The 18,908-nt window shown below is 37.9% G+C and overlaps 2 protein-coding genes across 2 annotated transcripts in view; one reads left to right on the top strand and one right to left on the bottom strand.

Annotated features, from left to right (window-relative positions):
* Positions 1–308: 308 nt before the first annotated feature.
* FRMPD4 (FERM and PDZ domain containing 4) overlaps positions 309–18,908 on the top strand; it is a 648,285-nt gene continuing 629,685 nt past the window's right edge. Inside the window, exon 1 of the mRNA XM_070462629.1 lies at positions 309–498. The gene's annotated coding sequence lies outside the window, so the exon portion shown is untranslated. The remainder of the gene's footprint in view (positions 499–18,908) is intronic.
* LOC139033429 (uncharacterized) lies at positions 11,297–12,239 on the bottom strand. The gene is made up of 2 exons (XM_070462612.1): positions 12,165–12,239; positions 11,297–11,977 (listed from the first exon to the last, which is right to left on the bottom strand). The coding sequence occupies exons 1-2, from the start codon at positions 12,237–12,239 to the stop codon at positions 11,297–11,299; spliced, it is 756 nt and encodes a 251-aa protein (XP_070318713.1).

The following is an 18,908-nucleotide window of genomic DNA, read 5'->3' as shown; positions in this document are numbered from 1 at the left end:
TGGAGTTAAGATAAAAACACTGGCTGTTTTAAACTGTAGGGCTCTTTCCGTTATAACATGCTAACTTTAAGCCAGTGGAGTTTCTAGTGGGTTACCAGTTTGTATTGTAACAAAGTGTGTCTAACTTGATCTCAAACTATATTTCAAGGTTTACACTTCATAAATGGAACTAAATCATTGGAGCTTAGGCAGGGGGCTGGAAGTTTGTTTATTGATCCAATCTGGCCTCTTGGGCTTCTTGATGTTTGGTGAGATGGTACATTTGTCAGTACATTGGAAAAGCATTTTGTTTCCTTCAGAATGAAGAGGACTGCTCTTGAATTTTAAAGAGGAGAAATGACTGTCCAACAGGGCTCATGGGCACAAAGCATAAACAGTAAGTCTCACTTGGTACCAGAAGAAAATAGGCAGTTTCTACAGAGCCCTTCTATCCACATCTACTGAAATCTACGCCTTAAAAATAATGGGAATATATGATAACCTCTGAAAATCTGTATGGTGAGTAAACACATCTTTCTCTTCCAAAACTACACCAAATGAGGCTAAATGTGTTTCTTTTTGAAGATATTATGCCTTACAATGTCATATTTTAGTATTAAAATAGATGTAATGGAACTGTTGTGAACTATCAATGTATTTCTACATGAGTTATTTATTAATTACAAAGGATAAAAGATTCCTTTACCGTAGAGAGGTCTGATGGTTACCACTTAAGCTAAATGACCCAAATCAACACCCCCAATACTAGCACAGATGAACACTCCTTTCTTTCTGATGTGATACAACATGGCCTGTGTATAACAGGTCTGTGAGGGACCTGCCTAAAATGCTTCTGCTGTGCTCAGTCGTGCTTGACTCTTTGCGACCCCATGGACTGTAGCCCACCAGGCCTCCTCTGTCCATGGAAATCTCCAGGCAAGAATACCAGAGTGGGTTGCCATTTCCTTCTCCAGGAGATCTTCCCAACCCAGGGATTGAACCTGCATCTCTTGCATTTCCTGCATTGGCAGGTGGATTCTTTATCACTGCACCACTTGGGAAGCCTACCTTAAATGCTTAAGCACAGTCTAATCATTAGAAACCCAGATTGAGGGATATTTTGCAACAATACTGACCCCTCTCCTCTTCAAAATGAAAATGTCATGAAAGAAAGGCAGAGAAACTGTTCCAGATTGAAGGAGTATGAAGAGACATAACAATTAGAAGCAATGAGTTACATCTGGATTAGAAAAACAAAATTGCTATAAAGGATATTATTAGGAAATTTGCAAAGTAAAAAGTTGAACAAGAAAAAATAGTGAATCATTGCAAACAGTTGAGAACTGTCTGACATTTCTTTAGAAATAATATGAATTGATTTGAATTTGGGGGGAAAACAATCAAGAGCTAAGAAATGAACAGTTTGTAGAGAATCCTTGAAGTTTGCTTCATTATTGAAAAATGCAATGAAAATAAGAAACTCTGCCTACTTCAAGTGAAACAAATTTATTACAGAACCTTATTTCAGCTCAGGCTTTATCTTACTTACACAGATTTTGTTTTTACTTGCATAGAATTTTAAGATTTGTTAAAAATTCTCTATTTTGTAAAGTTCTCTATTTTCTCTCCATATAGAGAACTATATCCCCAAAAGTTCTCTATTTTGATTTGTCTATCTGTTTTAATGTTTAAGTGAGTCATTTGAAAGACAGGTTGTTTTTTATACATGATCGCTTTTTAAAGTGCTTGTCTCTTTACTGATTTGGCACTACAATTATGCACAAAGATTCTCAAATAATCATCCAGGCACTATTGACATGGTACTGTGGGGAATTAGATTACTTTATAGACTCCTTTGTTTTTAGACTTCACCATTTAATATTCCACCTCCACATCTGGCAGAGTGTCTGAGTTTGGCCAAGTTATCTTTGTTAGAAACCATTTACCTGTCCATTTGCTATACAAATGTTTATTAAGAAGCTATGAGATTATGGCCATTTGCTGGGTACTGGTGGAGAAGGAAATGGCAACCCACTCCAGTATTCTTGCCTGGAGAATCCCATGGACAGAGAAGCCTAGCAGGCTACAGTCCATGGGGTGCAAAGAGTTGGACACAACTGAAGTGACTTAGCACACACGCATGCTGGGTACTGGGACTGTACAGATAAGTTATACTGTATCTTTCCCCTCACACAGCCAATGCACTGACTTATGGAACTTCTGAGTAGTTCTCCAATGTTCTCAGCTATATTGTTAGAGTTTTTATTTTTATTTGTTTTCTTAAGTTCCATTCATTTACTCGACAAATATTACATAGATACTAACTCTTTGGCAGATGGAAAAGTAGACTTTCAAATTATATATATATTCAATAATACAGAGACAGAAACACACAAATATGTTTGCCAGTATATGTGAGGATAAACAAACAGGTGATGCCACTATATGTGAGGAAAAAATAAAGAAAAATGGAGAGGGTCAGGATAAGACAGTAGCCAGCTTATTTTGGAGGAATATGGATGGATTCCTTATTAAAGACATTTTTCACTAGAGACTTGGAAGAAACTGGGGGAAATAGCCATCCAAATTTCTGGTAGTAAAATTTTCACAGGGAGTGAACTGGATGCATGTCTTAAAGTAGGACTGTAATTAGAGTGGCCAAAGAACAAAACTTATAATAATATTACAAAATATAAAGAATGGTAAACTTTTTATGTATGTATAATTCCCCCATGAAGTCATCCAGTTCTAGACTTTTATTTGTAAAGTTTTTTTTAAAGAGGTTTTGTGTGTGTGTGTGTATGTGTGTGTGTGTGTGTGTGGTGTATGTGTAACAGATTCTAATTCACCTTTAGTGATCAGCTTGTTCAGGTTATGCATTTCTTCTTGATTCTGTTTTGGTGGGCTGTATCTGTCTAGCACGAACTTTCCCCGATGGCTCAATGGGTAAAGAATCCACCTATAATGCAGGAGACACGAGAGACACAGGTTTGATCCCTGGGTTGGAAGATCCCCTGGAGGAGGAAATGGCAACCCACTCCAGTATTCTTGCCTGAAAAACCCCATGGACAGAGGAGCCTGGTGGGCTACAGTCCAAATGAAAGAGGAGGAATAACAACCAGTACCGCAGAAATTAAAAAAAATCATAAGGGAATATTATGAACAACTATATGCCAACAAATGGGAAAACTTAGAAGAAATGAATAAGTTGCTAGACAGATGTACTAGTTTTTAGTTTGAGAGGATGACGGGACCTACTTCTAAACCTGTTTTCTCATGAGGATGATATTTGCTGATAATCTTTTTTCCCCTTTGTACCTATTTAAGATGCATGCTGACGGATATATACAGTCATGTAACCATCATCACAATCAAGATATAGAACATTTCTATTATGCAAAAAAGTTCTCTTATGCTGCTTTATGCCTGTCTCCTCTCCCCATCACCCCTGGCCCCTGATCTGATTTCTGTCCTATTGTCTTGCATTTTCTGGTGTGTGATATATTGGAAACATCCAGTGTGTGACCTTTTGAGTTTAATTTAACATAAAGCTTTTGAGATTCATCCATGTTCTTGTATGTATCAATAATTTGTTCCTTTTTATTAATGAATAGTATCTCATTGTATGGTTGTTCTATAGTTTATTTACCAATTGATAGGGTGTTAGCATTTCTAGTTTTTGAGTTGTTCATGATTAAGTTCATTATAAATACATATATGCTAGTCTTTTTTTGGACCTGTGATTTCATCTCTCTTGGGTAATTATCTCAGAGTGGGATTTCTGGGATATATATTAAATATATGTTTAAATTTTCAGTTCAGTTCAGTCACTCAGTCGTGTCTGACTCTGTGACCCCATGGACTGCAGCATGCCAGGCTTCCCTGTCCATCACCAACTCCCGGAGCTTACTCAAACTCATGTCCATCGAGTCAGTGATGCCATCCAACCATCTCATCCTCTGTTGTCCCCTTCTCCTCCTGCCTTTACAATTTTAATACATGTTAAATTATTTTCCAAAGTGGCTACATCACCTTGCATTCTCATTACAATGAATGAGAGTTCCAATTATTCCATATCCATGCTAGCACTTCACGTTTTCAGTCTTATACATTTTAGCCATTCAGAGAGTTGTGTATTTGTATAACACTGTGACATTAATTTTCCATGCAAATGTCTTATTGCTGGCTTGAGTTATAATAGTTCTTTATGTACTCTAGATTTGAACCTTTTAATCGATGTGTTTTGGAAATGTTTTTGTCCAGATTTGTGGAGTTCTTGTTCATTTTTTAATATTGTCTTTTGTAGAGTATAAATTTGATGGAGTCTAGGTTACTACTTTTTGTTATACTGTGTGCTTTTTATTTCTACATATAATAAATCATTGCCTAACTTAACTTCACAAAGGAATTCTTCTATGCCTTCTCTTAGATTTGGTTTCAGCTCTTACATTTAGGTCTATCATTGGAATATCTTCTTAGGAATTTGTCTATTTCAATGTAATATATTGGTATAAATTTGTTCATAATTCTTCTTATTCATTTAACTTTCCTAGAATTGGTAGGAATATTCAGACTTTCATTTCTGAGTTTGGTTTTGTCTCTTCTTTTTTTGGTCAGGCTGACTAGAAAATTGTCAGTTTTTATGATTGATTTTCTTTATTGTCTTTCTACTTTACATTTGATTGATTTCCTCTATCATCTTTGTGATTTCCTTCTTGCTGGGTTTGGATCTAATTTCTTTATTTTTCTAGTTTATAATGTTGGAAACAGATTATTGCTTTGAGAATTTTCTTTTTTTCTTAGGTAAGTCTTCAGAACTATAAATTATCCTCTAACACTTTAGCTATATCTAACAAATTTTAGTATATGTAATTTTGTCTTAATTCAGTTCAAACACTTTATAATTTCCTTTGTGATTTCTTCTTTACCTATATAGTATTTAGAAAAGTATTGCTTAATTTCCAAGTATTTGATGATTTCCTAAATTCCTTTCTGTTGTTTTACAATTCAATACCATTGAGTAGAACATACTTTAAAGTATTCATTCCTTTTAAGTTTATTGAGATTTCTTTTGTAGGCTAGGATATGGTCTATTCTGAGGAAAGTTTCATGCATACTTGAAGAAACGTGTGTATTATATTGCTGCTGCATGTCCTTTAAATGTTAATTAGGTGGGTGTGGTTGATGTTTCCTCTGCTCATTTTTTCCTCTAGTTGAGATTTTTGTCCTGGATATACAGACCTCACTGCTCTATCTGGATAACATAATACTGAGGCAGTGACTGGGCTGTCACACTCCACCAGTGAGTGTGTGTGGGTTGGGAGCACATTCAGACAAATGGATGAGGAAGCTGTGGTACATATACACCATGGAATATTACTCAGCCATTAAAAAGAATTCATTTGAATCAGTTCTAATGAGATGGATGAAACTGGAGCCCATTATACAGACATCAGGCAATTTTAAAGTCTGCCTCGACTTTTACTTTCCAATGGGCACTTTCAGCTCTCCCTGCCTATACATGTAATTTGCCTAGTCAATTGGAGATGTGTGGAGAGTTTTTCTTGTAATGCGTTCTCATTTCCAGGACTACCTCCTTGTTAAATTCCTTCCTGGCTTCCCCTCTGCCCTGGAACCTGAGGCTAGCAGGACTGTGGCTTTTCCCTTTTAATTTCCTACAGAGTTTGCTGCTTTCACTGACAATACTGGGGGGAATGGGTTTTCAGCCCTGCTCCAAATGAAGTGAACCCTCTCTTGCAGTGAAGCTGCTGATTTTCAATCTAGCCTTACCGCTAGAGCTACCATTACTGTCTGCTGAACCAGGTAGTGGAGATGAAAGCAGCTCTGGGCAAGCAGCCCATAGACTCCCACAGTTCTCTCCTGAAGTCTTGGGAGATTTTCATCAAGAAGTGCTTCTCTATTTGTTGTTTGCCTTTGATCAATTTTTGGAGTTCTGAAATGGTTGTTTGTGACTGTTTTGTCTAGCATTGTATGTGTTTGTTGGGGAGAGGATTTGCCAAAATCTTCCCTCTGTCATAAATGGAAGTTCTGCCATATAAGCATTTTAAAAGAAAACCATGTGACTTTTTTGTGGTGAAAGACATGATATATGGCAAATTTAGTGAGCTAGTGATGAAAGCCTGTAAATCAAACAGGAAGATAATTGAAATGGATAAAGATGCAGGTTAGAAAGCAAATTCAATATCAAGTTTAAGAAAAAGAAAACTTAGAAGCTTCTGAAAGAACTGTCTTTGGTGACTTATTATGAGGCTTGTTATAAGGAAGAGAAGTATTTAATATATAATGATACAGAAAAATAATTATGTTAAAAAGAGTTAAAAGAGATCTTGGATATTGTCTAATTCAGTATTCCTCAAGCACTGGACTTTTTGGATCATTAGAGCTTTGGGGACCCCTGAAAATCTTTTCTCAAATCTGCAGCACAAATAAAAAATAGTAACTATTTAGCCTTCATTTTAAAAGTTAAATCTATTTAATCTAAGTGATTACATTTTGGGGAATTTCCTGGCAGTCCAGGATTTAGGACTTGTGCTTTCATTGCTATGGCCTAGGTTCAATCCCTGGCCAGGGAACTAAGATCGCAAAAGCTGCAGGGTGCAACCAAAAATTTATTTTAAAAAAGGACTACATTTTAACCAGTATAACATTGTTTTCCTACACTTTGGTGTTCTTTCTCATCTATGAAGTAGTGGTAATAGAGGAATAGACTTATCATGGTCTTATTTAGCAAAATTAAGATTTTTGCACTGCATGTCAATCTCTAGCATTTTGAAAATTTACTGCAAGTCCTATGAAGTTAAATGCTTTTCTCAGTTTCACTCAGTTTTTTTAAGAGGAGAAAATATTATGAAATTAGAATACAGTTTGTTCTTCGTAAGAAAGGCTTTTATACAACTGACAGGAAAAATGAATTACTGCTTTCCCTTCTGTATAATTCAGCTATTTGAGTTAATTTTTTACCAGTTTTCTGAATGATAAAATCTTATTTGGGCCTGAGAAGAAATTTACCCATAGTTCTTAAACCTTTATTTTAAAAATCAATCTAGCAATGATTAAATGACTTTAACTGGAGAAGAAAATGGCAACCCGCTCCAGTATTCTTGCCTGGAAAATTCCATGGACAGAGGAGCCTGGTGGCTGCAGTCCATAACATCACACATAGTCGGACACAACTGAAGTGACTAAGCAGCAGAAGATGACTTTATAACCAGCAGTCTAGAGACATACTGAGATAATTTTGTTATGCTCTCATCACAACACTTGTGTTCTAAAGATCTTAGGTTTGTATGGATATGCAAGGGATTTGCGTATCATATCATTCTTCTTGTATTGTCTGAGAAATGACTAGCTCATTCTTACTCTGTCAGTCGGTCCTGTCTACTTGAAATATATGAGCTTTGTTCTATGGAGACCACAGCCATTCATTTAATAATCTTTAAATGAGCCATTTCCAGGTGTTGGCTTCACTGATGTAATTATGAGAGATAGGAGGGTGAATAAGTAATGTTCGAATGAAAGAGAAAAGCAGTGCGCCGAGAACTGTTACAGGGAGTTTGTGCAAAGAGCAGAGTGAGTTCAGACGACAAGGGCATTAACCTTGGACAATTCAGGGGAGAGGTCTGTGAGGAGGGGACCGAGTTGAAAGATGAGTAGGGTTTTTTTTATGCAACTCTCCCAGTGTCAGAAATGGATCAAGTCACTTAAGCATTTCAGGTCTCAGTCATTGAAGTCCTAGTTCTAAAGTTCTGCTTTCCCAGATCAGTGCAAACTCAACCATCTTATCCAATCAGTAAATAGGAGGCTGCAGTCTCATGTGCTGTGAGCTATTTGACTTTGTCCTAAGTGGTACAATAAGAGGCTTCTGTTGGCCAGTTTGTCAGCTGAGAAAATTGCTGTGGAAACAAAAGTATCCTTTAAAATAAGTGATTATTAATGCTACTTGGTTTAATCATAATAGCAAACACAAACATTGCTTTTTTTGTATTAGAAAATGCTCTAAACCAGGAGTTGGCAAACTTTGCCTGTGAGCCAAATGTGGCTCTCTGCCTCTTTTCAGACAATCTAACAACTAAGGATGTTCTTTACATTTATAAATGTTGAGAAAGAAATAAGAATATTTATTGACATTTGGGAATTATATAAAATTCATATTTCTGTGTCTATTACTAAGCTTTTATTGGAGCGCAAACATAATCATTCATTTATGAGTATCTGTACACTTGGAAATTTAAAAGTACATTTTAAATTAACCCATGGTTCAAAGAAAAACTTATAATGGAATTAGAAAACATTTGTAATTAAGGAATGACAAAAAAAATACTGTATTTCAGAACTTGGGGGATGTAGCAATAGTGGTTCTTAGAAAATTAACAATCTTAAATTCTTATACAAAGGAAAAGAAGAACCTAAAAATTAAAAAGCTAAAAATTTCAGTTAAGAAGTTAGAATAAACTCAAAGAAATTAGAAAGGACTAATAAAGAGTAGAAATAAAAGAGAAAACAAAGATATAATAGAAAAAATCAACACAACCAAACTTTTGTTCTTTGAAAAAAGCTACACACACAAATATATAAACACATATGTATGTATTCATGTAAGATTGGTCAAGTACATCCAAGCATGTAGAATTAAACAGTTTTTGCAATATGAAAAGCAAAACTTTAAACTTTCTATATTTTAAAGAAAATACAGGAGGCATAATTTGAGGCTTTAGTGTAGGGGAAGTTTCTTAAATAAGATTTTTAAAAAAGCACAAACCATAAGAGACTAGATGGACACAGTAAATACATTAAATGTTAAAATCTTCTAAGCATCAAAAATACTACTTTTGTAAAGAAGAAAAAATATAAGCTACAAACTTGAAGAAGATGTTTATTATACATAAAATTGACAATAAATTATTTAGAATATATTAATAGGAAAAATCCCACAAATAACTCAGTTCAGTATGACCAGAGTATAAACAGGCAATTCACAGAAAGAAAGCCTAAATAAGCTTATTATTATTAGTAATCAGATGACTGCTAATTAAAATAACATACCAGTACATACCATTGAGATTAGCAAAAATTAAAAGTTGATAATATTAAGTATTGGTGAGGATGTGAAATGACAAGAACTTTCACATGTTGCTGGTGGGCATATATATTTGTACACTCACTGGAAACCAGTGTGACAATATTTAGTAAAGTCAAAGACAGTAATTTCCTGGGACCTTGTAGTTTCAATCCCACCTAAAAATGATTCACACTTGTGCACAGGTATTTATATTTCTACACAGTGTTCATATTAACATTGCCAGAGCCAAATATTATAAACTGCATAAATAGCCATCAAGAGAAGAATGGATAAATGAATTGTGGTACATTACTATAGTGGAATATTACACAGCAGGAAATATAACCCATAACCCAGCTAAAGCTATATGTGTCAACATGGAAAAAAATCTCATGTTGAGAGACAAAAAGCACATTACACAAAGATCCATATAGATAATACCATATAGTACGATATCATCTATGTGAATAAAGTTTAAAATCATGCAAATAGTACAATCTGTGATTTCAGGATACATGTCTGTGTAGTAAAAATATAAAGGTGGGCATGGAAATGATGAACAACAAATTCAGAATTATCCAAACTTTAGAGAGTGTAGAGCGAAATGTACACATAGAACTTTAAACATTTCTCTAATGTTTTTTTGATATGTATGATGGCTACACAACTATGTTTTATAATAAATGTCATACTTTTGGGAGGTAGACTGGGTAACAAAAGAAACCTTGCTATGAAAGTGTATGCTATTGTTTACAATAGCTAGGACATGGAAGCAACCTAGATGTCTATCGGCAGATGAATGGATAAGAAAGCTGTGGTATATATATACTATGGAATATTACTCAGCTATTGAAAAGAATGCATTTGAATTGGTTCTAATGAGGTGGATAAAAATGGAGCCTATCATACGGAGTGAAGTAAGTCAGAAAGAAAAACACCAATACACTTTACTAAGGCATATATATGGAATTTAGAAAGATGGCAACAATGACCCTATATGTGAGACAGCAAAAGAGACACAGATATAAAGAACAGACTTTTGGACTCTGTGGGAGAAGGCGAGGGTGGGATGATCTGAGAGAATAGCATTGAAACATGTATATTATCATATGTGAAATAGATCACCAGTCCAGGTTCAATGCATGAGACAGGGCGCTCAGGGCTGGTGCACTGGGACGACCCTGAGGGATGGGATGGGGAGGGAGGTGGGAGCGAGGTTCAGGATGGGGGACACGTGTACACCCATGGCTGATTCATGTCAATGTATGGCAAAAACCACCACAATATCGTAAAGTAATTAGCCTCCAATTAAAATAAATAAATTTAAAAAATTTAAAAAAAAATAAATTCCTTGGCTAAAAAGGGCCTAATCAAATTGGCTTTTTGACCTCCCAAAACGCCACTCTTTTCCTTCCTTTCTTCCCTCCTTCCTCCCCCCTCTTTCTTTCCTTTTCTTTCTTATTATACCATTGGTAAAGTTTGCTTTCCGTTTATAGTTATTACAAAGTCCTGGCTCTATTCCCCATGTTGTACAATGCATCCTTGAGCTCATCTTCCACCTAACTGACACGGCGTGCCTCCCACTCCCCCACCTCTGTATTGCCCCTCCCTCTTCCCCTCCCCGCTGGTAACCGGTAGATGCTTCTCTATATCTGTGAGCCTCCGTTTGTATCATATTCTCTACTTTGCGGTATTTTAGATTCTATAAGTGATATCACACAGTATTTGTCTATCTCTGTGTTATTTTGCTCAATATTCCACCTCCCATGTTGCTGCAAATGTCAACATTCCATTCCTTTGATGGGGCAGCTCCTTTGTATGCCTTTTTAGCAAATGGCACGGCCACCCCACACACGACACAGCTCCCCAGGTAAGTTTCCATCTCTGCACTCACTCAGAGAAACACCAAGTCCTCTTCCTCTTCTCCCATGGGAAGTGTGTCTTTGAAGCTTGGTCTGGAACCAGATCTTCCCCCTATTTTCTGGCAACCTGGACCTTCTGGTCCCATCTCCAACTCCACAGAACCAGTCCCCTTCCCTCTTCACACACTTATCCCTTCCCTGCCCTTTCTGCCCCCCACTATCAGAGAACTCAGAGACAAACATAATTTCACATCAGGTTGATTTTATTTCATTATTAATGTATGCAGTTGCTATAATATTCAGCATCTGTACTGTTGGCCAGTACTCAGCGGAGAGACCCCTGAGGATTTCTGAGATCTCTAGCCATGCCCCGAAGTCACTGGCTGTCCACTGGTCCAGCTGGAATGGCAGGGGTCTCCACGGTCTCTGGGACCTCCTCTGGTTCCCTCTGAATAGGTGGAATGGCAGGAGCCTCCACGGTGTCTGGGACCTCCTCTGGTTCGCTCTGTGTAGGTGGAGTGACAGGAGCCTCCACGGTCTCTGGGACCTCCTCTGGTTCGCTGTGTGTAGGTGGACTAACAGGAGTTTCCACAGTCTCTGGGACCTCCTCTGGTTCGCTCTGTGTAGGTGGAGTGACAGGAGCCTCCACGGTCTCTGGGACCTCCTCTGGTTCGCTCTGTGTAGGTGGACTAACAGGAGTTTCCACAGTCTCTGGGACCTCCTCTGGTTCGCTCTGTGTAGGTGGACTGACGGGAGTTTCCACAGTTTCTGGGATCTCCTCTGGTTCGCTCTGTGTAGGTGGACTAACAGGAGTTTCCACAGTCTCTGGGACCTCCTCTGGTTCGCTCTGTGTAGGTGGACTGACAGGAGCCTTCACGGTCTCTGGGACCTCCTCTGGTCCCTTCTGATTCAGCTGTTCATTCACCTTGGAACTCTTGCTACAGAGCTTTGAGCCTCGGATTTTCTTAAGCTTTTTTGTGGTGGGAGTTTTCTGAGAAGTTTTCTTGGGCAGCTTTGCTGGAATGGGATTACCCACCCTCACGGTTCCCCTGGCCACCTGGAGAAAACAAGAGAGGGAGCAAAGAATGGCACTGGTTTAGGGAAGAGGGTGAAGACGGGTGGGAACGATGGCTTCAGGAGAAGGGGTGTAGGCAGAGAAGGGTTATGTGCCAGGCAAGGACAGGGGAGGGGGTCTTTTGGGGTGGGGTCGATGGGCAAGAGGAGTTTGGCTGGGTTCAGCTCACCTTGACATTTTTTCTGGACCTCAATTGATAGGAGGTCTTCATCTTCTCCTGGGTAACAGGAGGTTGGTGTTCCATAACTACTCTGGAGCCTTCTGCCTTCCCAGTCACCTCAGTCCTTTGGAGGACTCCCAGTGGTCTGCTCAGAGCCCCTGAGCACCCCTATATATACCCGTCCCCAGGGGGCCTCACCCTCATGCTTTATGAGGTCAGCAAGTCTCTTCCCCAGCCAATGGTGGCCCTGCGTGAGCCTTGACATCACAGAGCCCCATCCTGACATGACTTTCGGGGGATGGGGAGCAATTCAGATGATTTGGTGGGAGAAATGAGGCATTTGTAATGCCCCTAATTAAGATAAATAAATTAATTAAGGAAAAGAAAGTGTGCGCTAATTTAAAAGGAAAACCATTGGATAAACTCTTATATGGTGCTGGTGGTGGTGAAGTGTTATAGATATCACAACCATATAACCATTCATCCATACATCTATCCATGAACCTAGTAAATGCTCAGTGTTTTACCTGTCACTTAGTCTGTTAGGGTGGTGTTCCTTTTCCTCCAAGTCTAGCAGAAAGGAATATAAGAAAGTGGTTACAACCCCTTGTGAGTAGAAATATATTCCAAATGCTTCAGAAGCACAAAGAGAGAAGTGATATCTTGGTCAGTAGAGACAATTTTAAGCCGTGCAGAGAATGTGAAAGAATTCTTTTCATTAAATGGAGCCAGTGATTTTGTGTATTAGTCATTTAGACTTATTTTTATGGTGTACCTGGAGAATTCCGTGGACTGTATAGTCCATGGGGTTGCAAAGAATCGGACACGGCTGAGTGACTTTCACTTAAGGATTTTTAAAATTTTTTTGAAACATAAGATTTGTTGATTAAACATAGCAATAAGGTCCAATGGCATTTTGTCATTTTGATGTGTTGTGCTAATCAGGATATCAAAATTTTACCAGGATCCATATTCTTGAGGTTATTTCTGCTACTTGGAGGTAAATTCAGATGAGTCCTGTGTAAGTCACTATGTCAGATTTATAGAGAAGGGAAGCTTGTAAAAGCGTTTCTTGTGGTCATTAAATGCCCTTTTTTGTCTTCTGCCTAGCTTGCTATATTGATGGTCTAACCAACACATCAAAGAAGTTTATGGGATTGTAGCTTTGATCTCACTTGCCCAGTGAATCAGAAGGGCATGGGGAGGAGAGCATCTGAGTACTGAAACAATGTCTTTACATATTTCCACAAATAAAATATTTGGTGTTTGAGTAGGCAAAGTTGTGTATACTTGACTCATAACGAAAGGGAATGGAGGGAATGGAAAGCCCTGAATTGAAAGTCAAAGAACAGTTAGTTAGTTCTGTTACTGTTTGACATTGGGCAAGTATGAGCCATTCCAAAGCAGTCACTGAATATCTCAATCTCTTTATCTGTTTATCCCACAGCCACTCAGTTGCCATGTGTTCAGGATTCCCCCAGTGTTTGCAGTCCTTTCCAGGGCTCTCACTTAGTCATTCTCTCAGTTACTTTAGGGCTTCCCTGGTAGCTCAGCTGGTAAAAAATCCGCCTGCAATGCAGGAAACCCTGGTTCAATTCCTGGGTTGGGAAGATCCCCTGGAGGAGTTCATGGCAGCCCGCTCCAGTATCTTGCCTGGAGAATCTCATGGACAGAGGAGCCTGGCGGACTACAGTGCATGGGGTCACACAGAGTCAGACACAACTGAGGGACTAGGCACGGAACAGTTACATTAAACAAACGACAGTGACCAACGGTCACCTGTAATAAATCAACAGTAACTCCCCAACGTTAGTATTGAGAAAACCCGAATGCGGCAGTGTTTAGGGCCACAATCCAAGGTATCCAGGAAGGCAGAGAAGTGGTTAAGGAAGGTGAAAAGTTTAGTCAACACAAGGGCATTCTAACTTGGACCATGTTTTCTCTTGCTACATCTATGACATATTGCAAGATTACAGGTTCTTGTAAAACACTCTCTTAAGAATTGAACTTAAGCTATGTATTCAGGTGGGAAACAGATCATGTGGGAGCAAGGTCAGTTAAGACCTACACATTACAAAGGAAAAAGTCCAGAAGAAAATGTTCAGGTAAACAGCCTAACTGTGGCCAGTTCTTAACAGCAAGCCTCTCCAAAGTCTCTTGATGGGAACATTTAGGAAACAGACGAATTGCCTCTCAGTTCCAATTACGGGCTTGCAGTGAGGGGCCTGTCTGCATTTGCAGAGCCATAGACAGTGGTTCAAGGGACAAGCAAGGGGAAGTAGACCACAGACATCTGCCCTCCCACAGTCCAGCGCCCTCCTGCTGCGCCTTGGACCTGTCCTCAGTGTGATGGTGAGCCCTTGACTTGTCCTGGCTCCTCGCAACTTCCTTTAGTTTCTCTAAAATCTAAGTGACTTGTGCACTCCCCACCCCCAACTTCTCACCATGTTCTTCTCTTCCTAGTCCCACTCCAGGTAATTTACTTCTCTATTATGTCTGTTGTTGAAGCCTTTGCCTCCTCTCCCTAGAGTGTAATCTCCTTGAGAAAATCCATCTTCATCTGGTTGCCATCTTCATTTTGGTCACTAAGTGGTCAAGAGAAATTTGTTGAATTAAGCTTAATTAACTCTGATCAGATGAAAATGGAAAGGTTTGAACTGGAAAAGATCTTGCTACCAAGAAGCAAATGGAAAAAAGTACATATCATACAATCATACAATCAAAAAAAAGTTAACCAAAATGTGTTTGATATTAAAAAATAAATTATAATGGTGTGATGTGATAAGTCATAAATTATTAATGTGTAAATGTTTCCATTCTCTCTGCTCAAGTTTATTCAAAGTGGAAAGAAGTTTACCTCAATTGGCTAAGAGTTTCTTAGGGGTTTTTGGATTAAACCAGAGAGTAGGTAGGAGAAGATGAAGCCTGAGGGCTTGAGTCATGGGGGCCGGGAGAGACATGGTAAAACAAGCCGCATAAAAGGCCACAGGGCAGAAGAAGGGTAGTGGACTAAGAGGATAGAAGGGGAATATGATTCCTATTTCTGAGGGTTTGTACTTGAATCTGGTTTGACGTTTGCAAGATGTGTAGTTAGATATTTTAGAAATCAGATTGAAAATGAAACATTTTATACATTATTCTGTATGTATGAACTGTGTAGATTCAGGATTCATAGAGATTATAATGAATAAAAGAGGTACCTCCTCCTCATTCCTTCTCCCCAGTGTAATCTTCTCTTAGCAGTTGGTTTTGCTAAATCTTTGTCATTTTATTCTCACAAACCTTATATTTTAAATCTTTCTTTGCACAAAATGTAAATATGTACACAATATTTTTAAAATAACAATGTCCTCAAACTGTGTGTATTGTGTTACAACTTTTTTCATTCAATAAAGCATTATGGGTGTGTCCATGTCAGTAAAATCTGACAAACATTCTTTTTAATGACTACATAACATTTATCACATAACATAAAAAATATTAAACAATCCCATATTGATGAGTATATAAGGTGATTCTGTGTTTTATTATAACAAATAATTTAATGATCATTCTTACATATTTTATCAGTTATGCATTGTCTATTCAAATGACTCCTATGAGGTATGGTTTAAATAGTAAATAAAACTTATTTGGGAGTAAATTGTTTTCTTTCTTTTTTCTTCCTTTTTGCAACTGTGTAAGTTTAATTTCTCATGCTTATTTTTAGAAAAAAAAATTTGATACTATAAAATTCTTTGAAGCAAAGAATACAAATATCATACAGTAATTGTATGATAAATTTAATGTGTACATAATGAAGACAGGCATTTATTTTAATTACCCAAATTTTGGCAGATGTCCCTTCTGCTTTCATTTGTCAATTAGTTACATTACTGATCATGGTATTTTTGAACAGCGCATAATTTAGTCTCATCAGCATCACTGAAAAGAGTCAAAATCAGAGTTACTATTTTTAGTTATTTCTCTGGTGTCATTTCTTATCTTTGTTGTAAATGGAATATATTAAAAATTTAGATCATAAATTTAGATTTGAGTATACTATCCTGGGTTATGCATTAATGATACATTTTAACAGGTGGTGAAATGTTCAAACTGCCCTCCCCTCATCAAGCCTTTGTTGGGGCCTGAGCTCTTCAAAGAGAGTGAATTTCCAGGTATGATCACTGAAATTTAATTTTTTACAGGCTCAAAGAGTTTAACCATTTTAGTGAAAGTTACCCCAAATTAATATTAGTCACCTCCTACAGTATTAGTTTTCTGTTCTGAGTAACTATAAGCGATGGCCTAAAACAATGGGTCAGGAATCCAGTTGTGGGTTTGCTGGGTCCTCTGCTTAGGGCATCTCCAGCTGCCATCAAGAGGGTGGAAACCATGGAGGTCACCTTAGATTTCTGCCTTCTCAAACAGACCATATTGTACTGCATCTAGTATTTCTGAAAATGCACAAATAGTATTATGAATATCTGTTCTTGTACTTTGCTATTACACAGATATTAGAATTATGCTAGAGAACAGTTCGAGATGAGCTTTTGATTCATGGTGACAGGTCTTCTGCCTCTGCTTTATCTTTGCTTTCAGGTTCATTTCCAGAGGCCTGAATTTACTAGACTGTTTATCAATAGATAAGTAAGAAATTCTTGTTCTCGGACTGGTAGAAAAGAATGTCCACTTCCTCTCAGAGTATTTCTATAAATCCTTCCTGTTGTCTTGCTCTCACATTTCAAATCCTCCCTAGCAATGCAGTCAGGGCCAGTAAAATGAAATTATACAGGGAACACAGAGGGTGACATCTGACATACACAAGTAGAAATTACTTCAAAAAATATCACTGCAAAACAGAAGAATAATATTTTATATAAGATTCAGTTATCAAATAAAATGACTAAGCCCATGAAGAGTAAATAGGAAAATAAATGCCGATAAATAAAAATGGTATACTGTAATATGGTATATCATTTTTAATGTATATATACTGTAATATGGTATATCATTTTTAATGTATTTGATTCATAAATAATTTTTATAAAGTATAATACACAGGGGTAACATAGTATTGGTGGTATAAAAACACATTTTACCTCCAAAGGAGTGTGTCTTTGGCTCAATATTGCTGGAGAATGGAACAAGGGTGCATTTTTTAAATGTCCATGCCTTCTGATTGAATAATTCAACCGGGGAGTTCGTTTTAAGGAAATAATCAGTTATCCAGCCAAAGAACTTTGTACAAGTGTTTCTTCTTATTTATCATGAAACAAAAGATGATGAAAGTAAAATGCCTAATTATATGTAATGCTTGAATTAACTTATTGTATGTTGTGAAAGTGAAAGTGCTAATTGCTCAGTCGTGTCCGACTCTTGCGACCCCATGGACCATAGCCCACCAGGCTCCTCTGTCCATGGGATTCTCCAGGCAAGAATACTGGAGTGGGTTGCCATGCCCTTCTCCAGGGGATCTTCCTGACCCAGGGATTGAACCCGGGTCTCCTGCATTGCAGGCAGATTCTTTACCATCTGAGTCACCAGGGAAGCCCATGTGTTGTAATATTTTAAAATCATTAAAAGATGCATTTAGAGAATATTTCATGACAAAGGAGAATGTTCATCATTTTGGTAAGTCACTGATTTTTCAGCCTGGGGCAGTTTTGCACATGCTCCCCCACACCTGGAGGTATTCAGCAATGTCTGGAGACATTTTTGGCTGTCCTAGCTAGCAAACAGGGGTGCTGCTGGCCCTAGTGGATAGAGGCCAGGGACACTGCTAAACATACTATAATATATAATACACAGGACAGTCACCTACAACAAAGAATTATCCAACCCAGTGGTTTATAGTGCCGGTCAGTCGCGCCAGGACTGAGAAACTTTGCCCTTAGTGAAAATAGCCTACAAACCTATGTTAAATGTGATTCCAATGCAGTGGGGAAAAAGTCCTATTTTCTGTGCTATATCTATGATAGATTATCTTTAAAGGATAAAATTGTTTTCCCTTTATCTGTAAGTTTAAGTAAAAAACATTATTTTACATTAAAATTGGTGGTGAGTGGATCATTAGCCTGGTAAATCCATGTGAGGCCTCTGGCTTTCCTTCCTCACTCTTTCTCACCTGCTTTCTGGGCTCCTTTCTCCCTTCTCCCTGTTCACCTCAAATCTGGTTTAAGATAGTGTATTTTGTAGTCATGATTCTCTTATAGTTATGATACCTATTTTGTCTTTACATGTAATGAGTCAAGATTATGTATGTAATTTAATATGTTTTATATCCAAATTGGCCGCTGCATGTTTTTCTCTGACTCTGCTGTCTGGGAATAATAACAGTTCACATATCTTAGTGCATGATATTTGCTGTGCATCTTACTTAGTCTTCCTATGTGGTGGGTAGGGACTTCCCTGATAGCGCAGATGGTAAAGAATCTGCCTGCAATGCAGGAGACCTGGGTTCAATCCCTAGGTCAGGAAGATCCCCTGGAGAAGGAAATGACAATCCACTCCAGTATTCTTGCCTGGAGAATTCCATGAACAGAGGAGCCTGGTGGGCTACAGTCCATGGGGTTGCAAAGAGCTGAACATGACTGAGTGACTGACACTATCATTCTTCGGTGTTTTTATACTCAGAAAGATGAGAAACATACAATTTGTTTGTGGGTTTGCTTGTATCTGTGTATTTTATGTATGTTTTATTTTGTTCTTGAAGAATCAGTTATGTGTTTGGTATACTGTTTCTGAACTAATTTGGGGGAATTTGAATCTGAA

This window comes from Odocoileus virginianus, unplaced genomic scaffold, assembly GCF_023699985.2.
Source record: "Odocoileus virginianus isolate 20LAN1187 ecotype Illinois unplaced genomic scaffold, Ovbor_1.2 Unplaced_Scaffold_6, whole genome shotgun sequence".
NCBI lineage: Eukaryota > Metazoa > Chordata > Mammalia > Artiodactyla > Cervidae > Odocoileus > Odocoileus virginianus.
This window is presented reverse-complemented; position numbering and strand designations above follow the sequence as displayed.

Bases quoted from the DNA above. Each gene is read 5' to 3' on its own strand.
- LOC139033429 (XM_070462612.1), bottom strand. From the start codon at position 12,239: ATGGAACACCAACCTCCTGTTACCCAGGAGAAGATGAAGACCTCCTAT. The intron at 11,978-12,164 runs GTGAGCTGAACC...TGTTTTCTCCAG, and splicing joins GGTCCAGAAAAAATGTCAAG to GTGGCCAGGGGAACCGTGAG.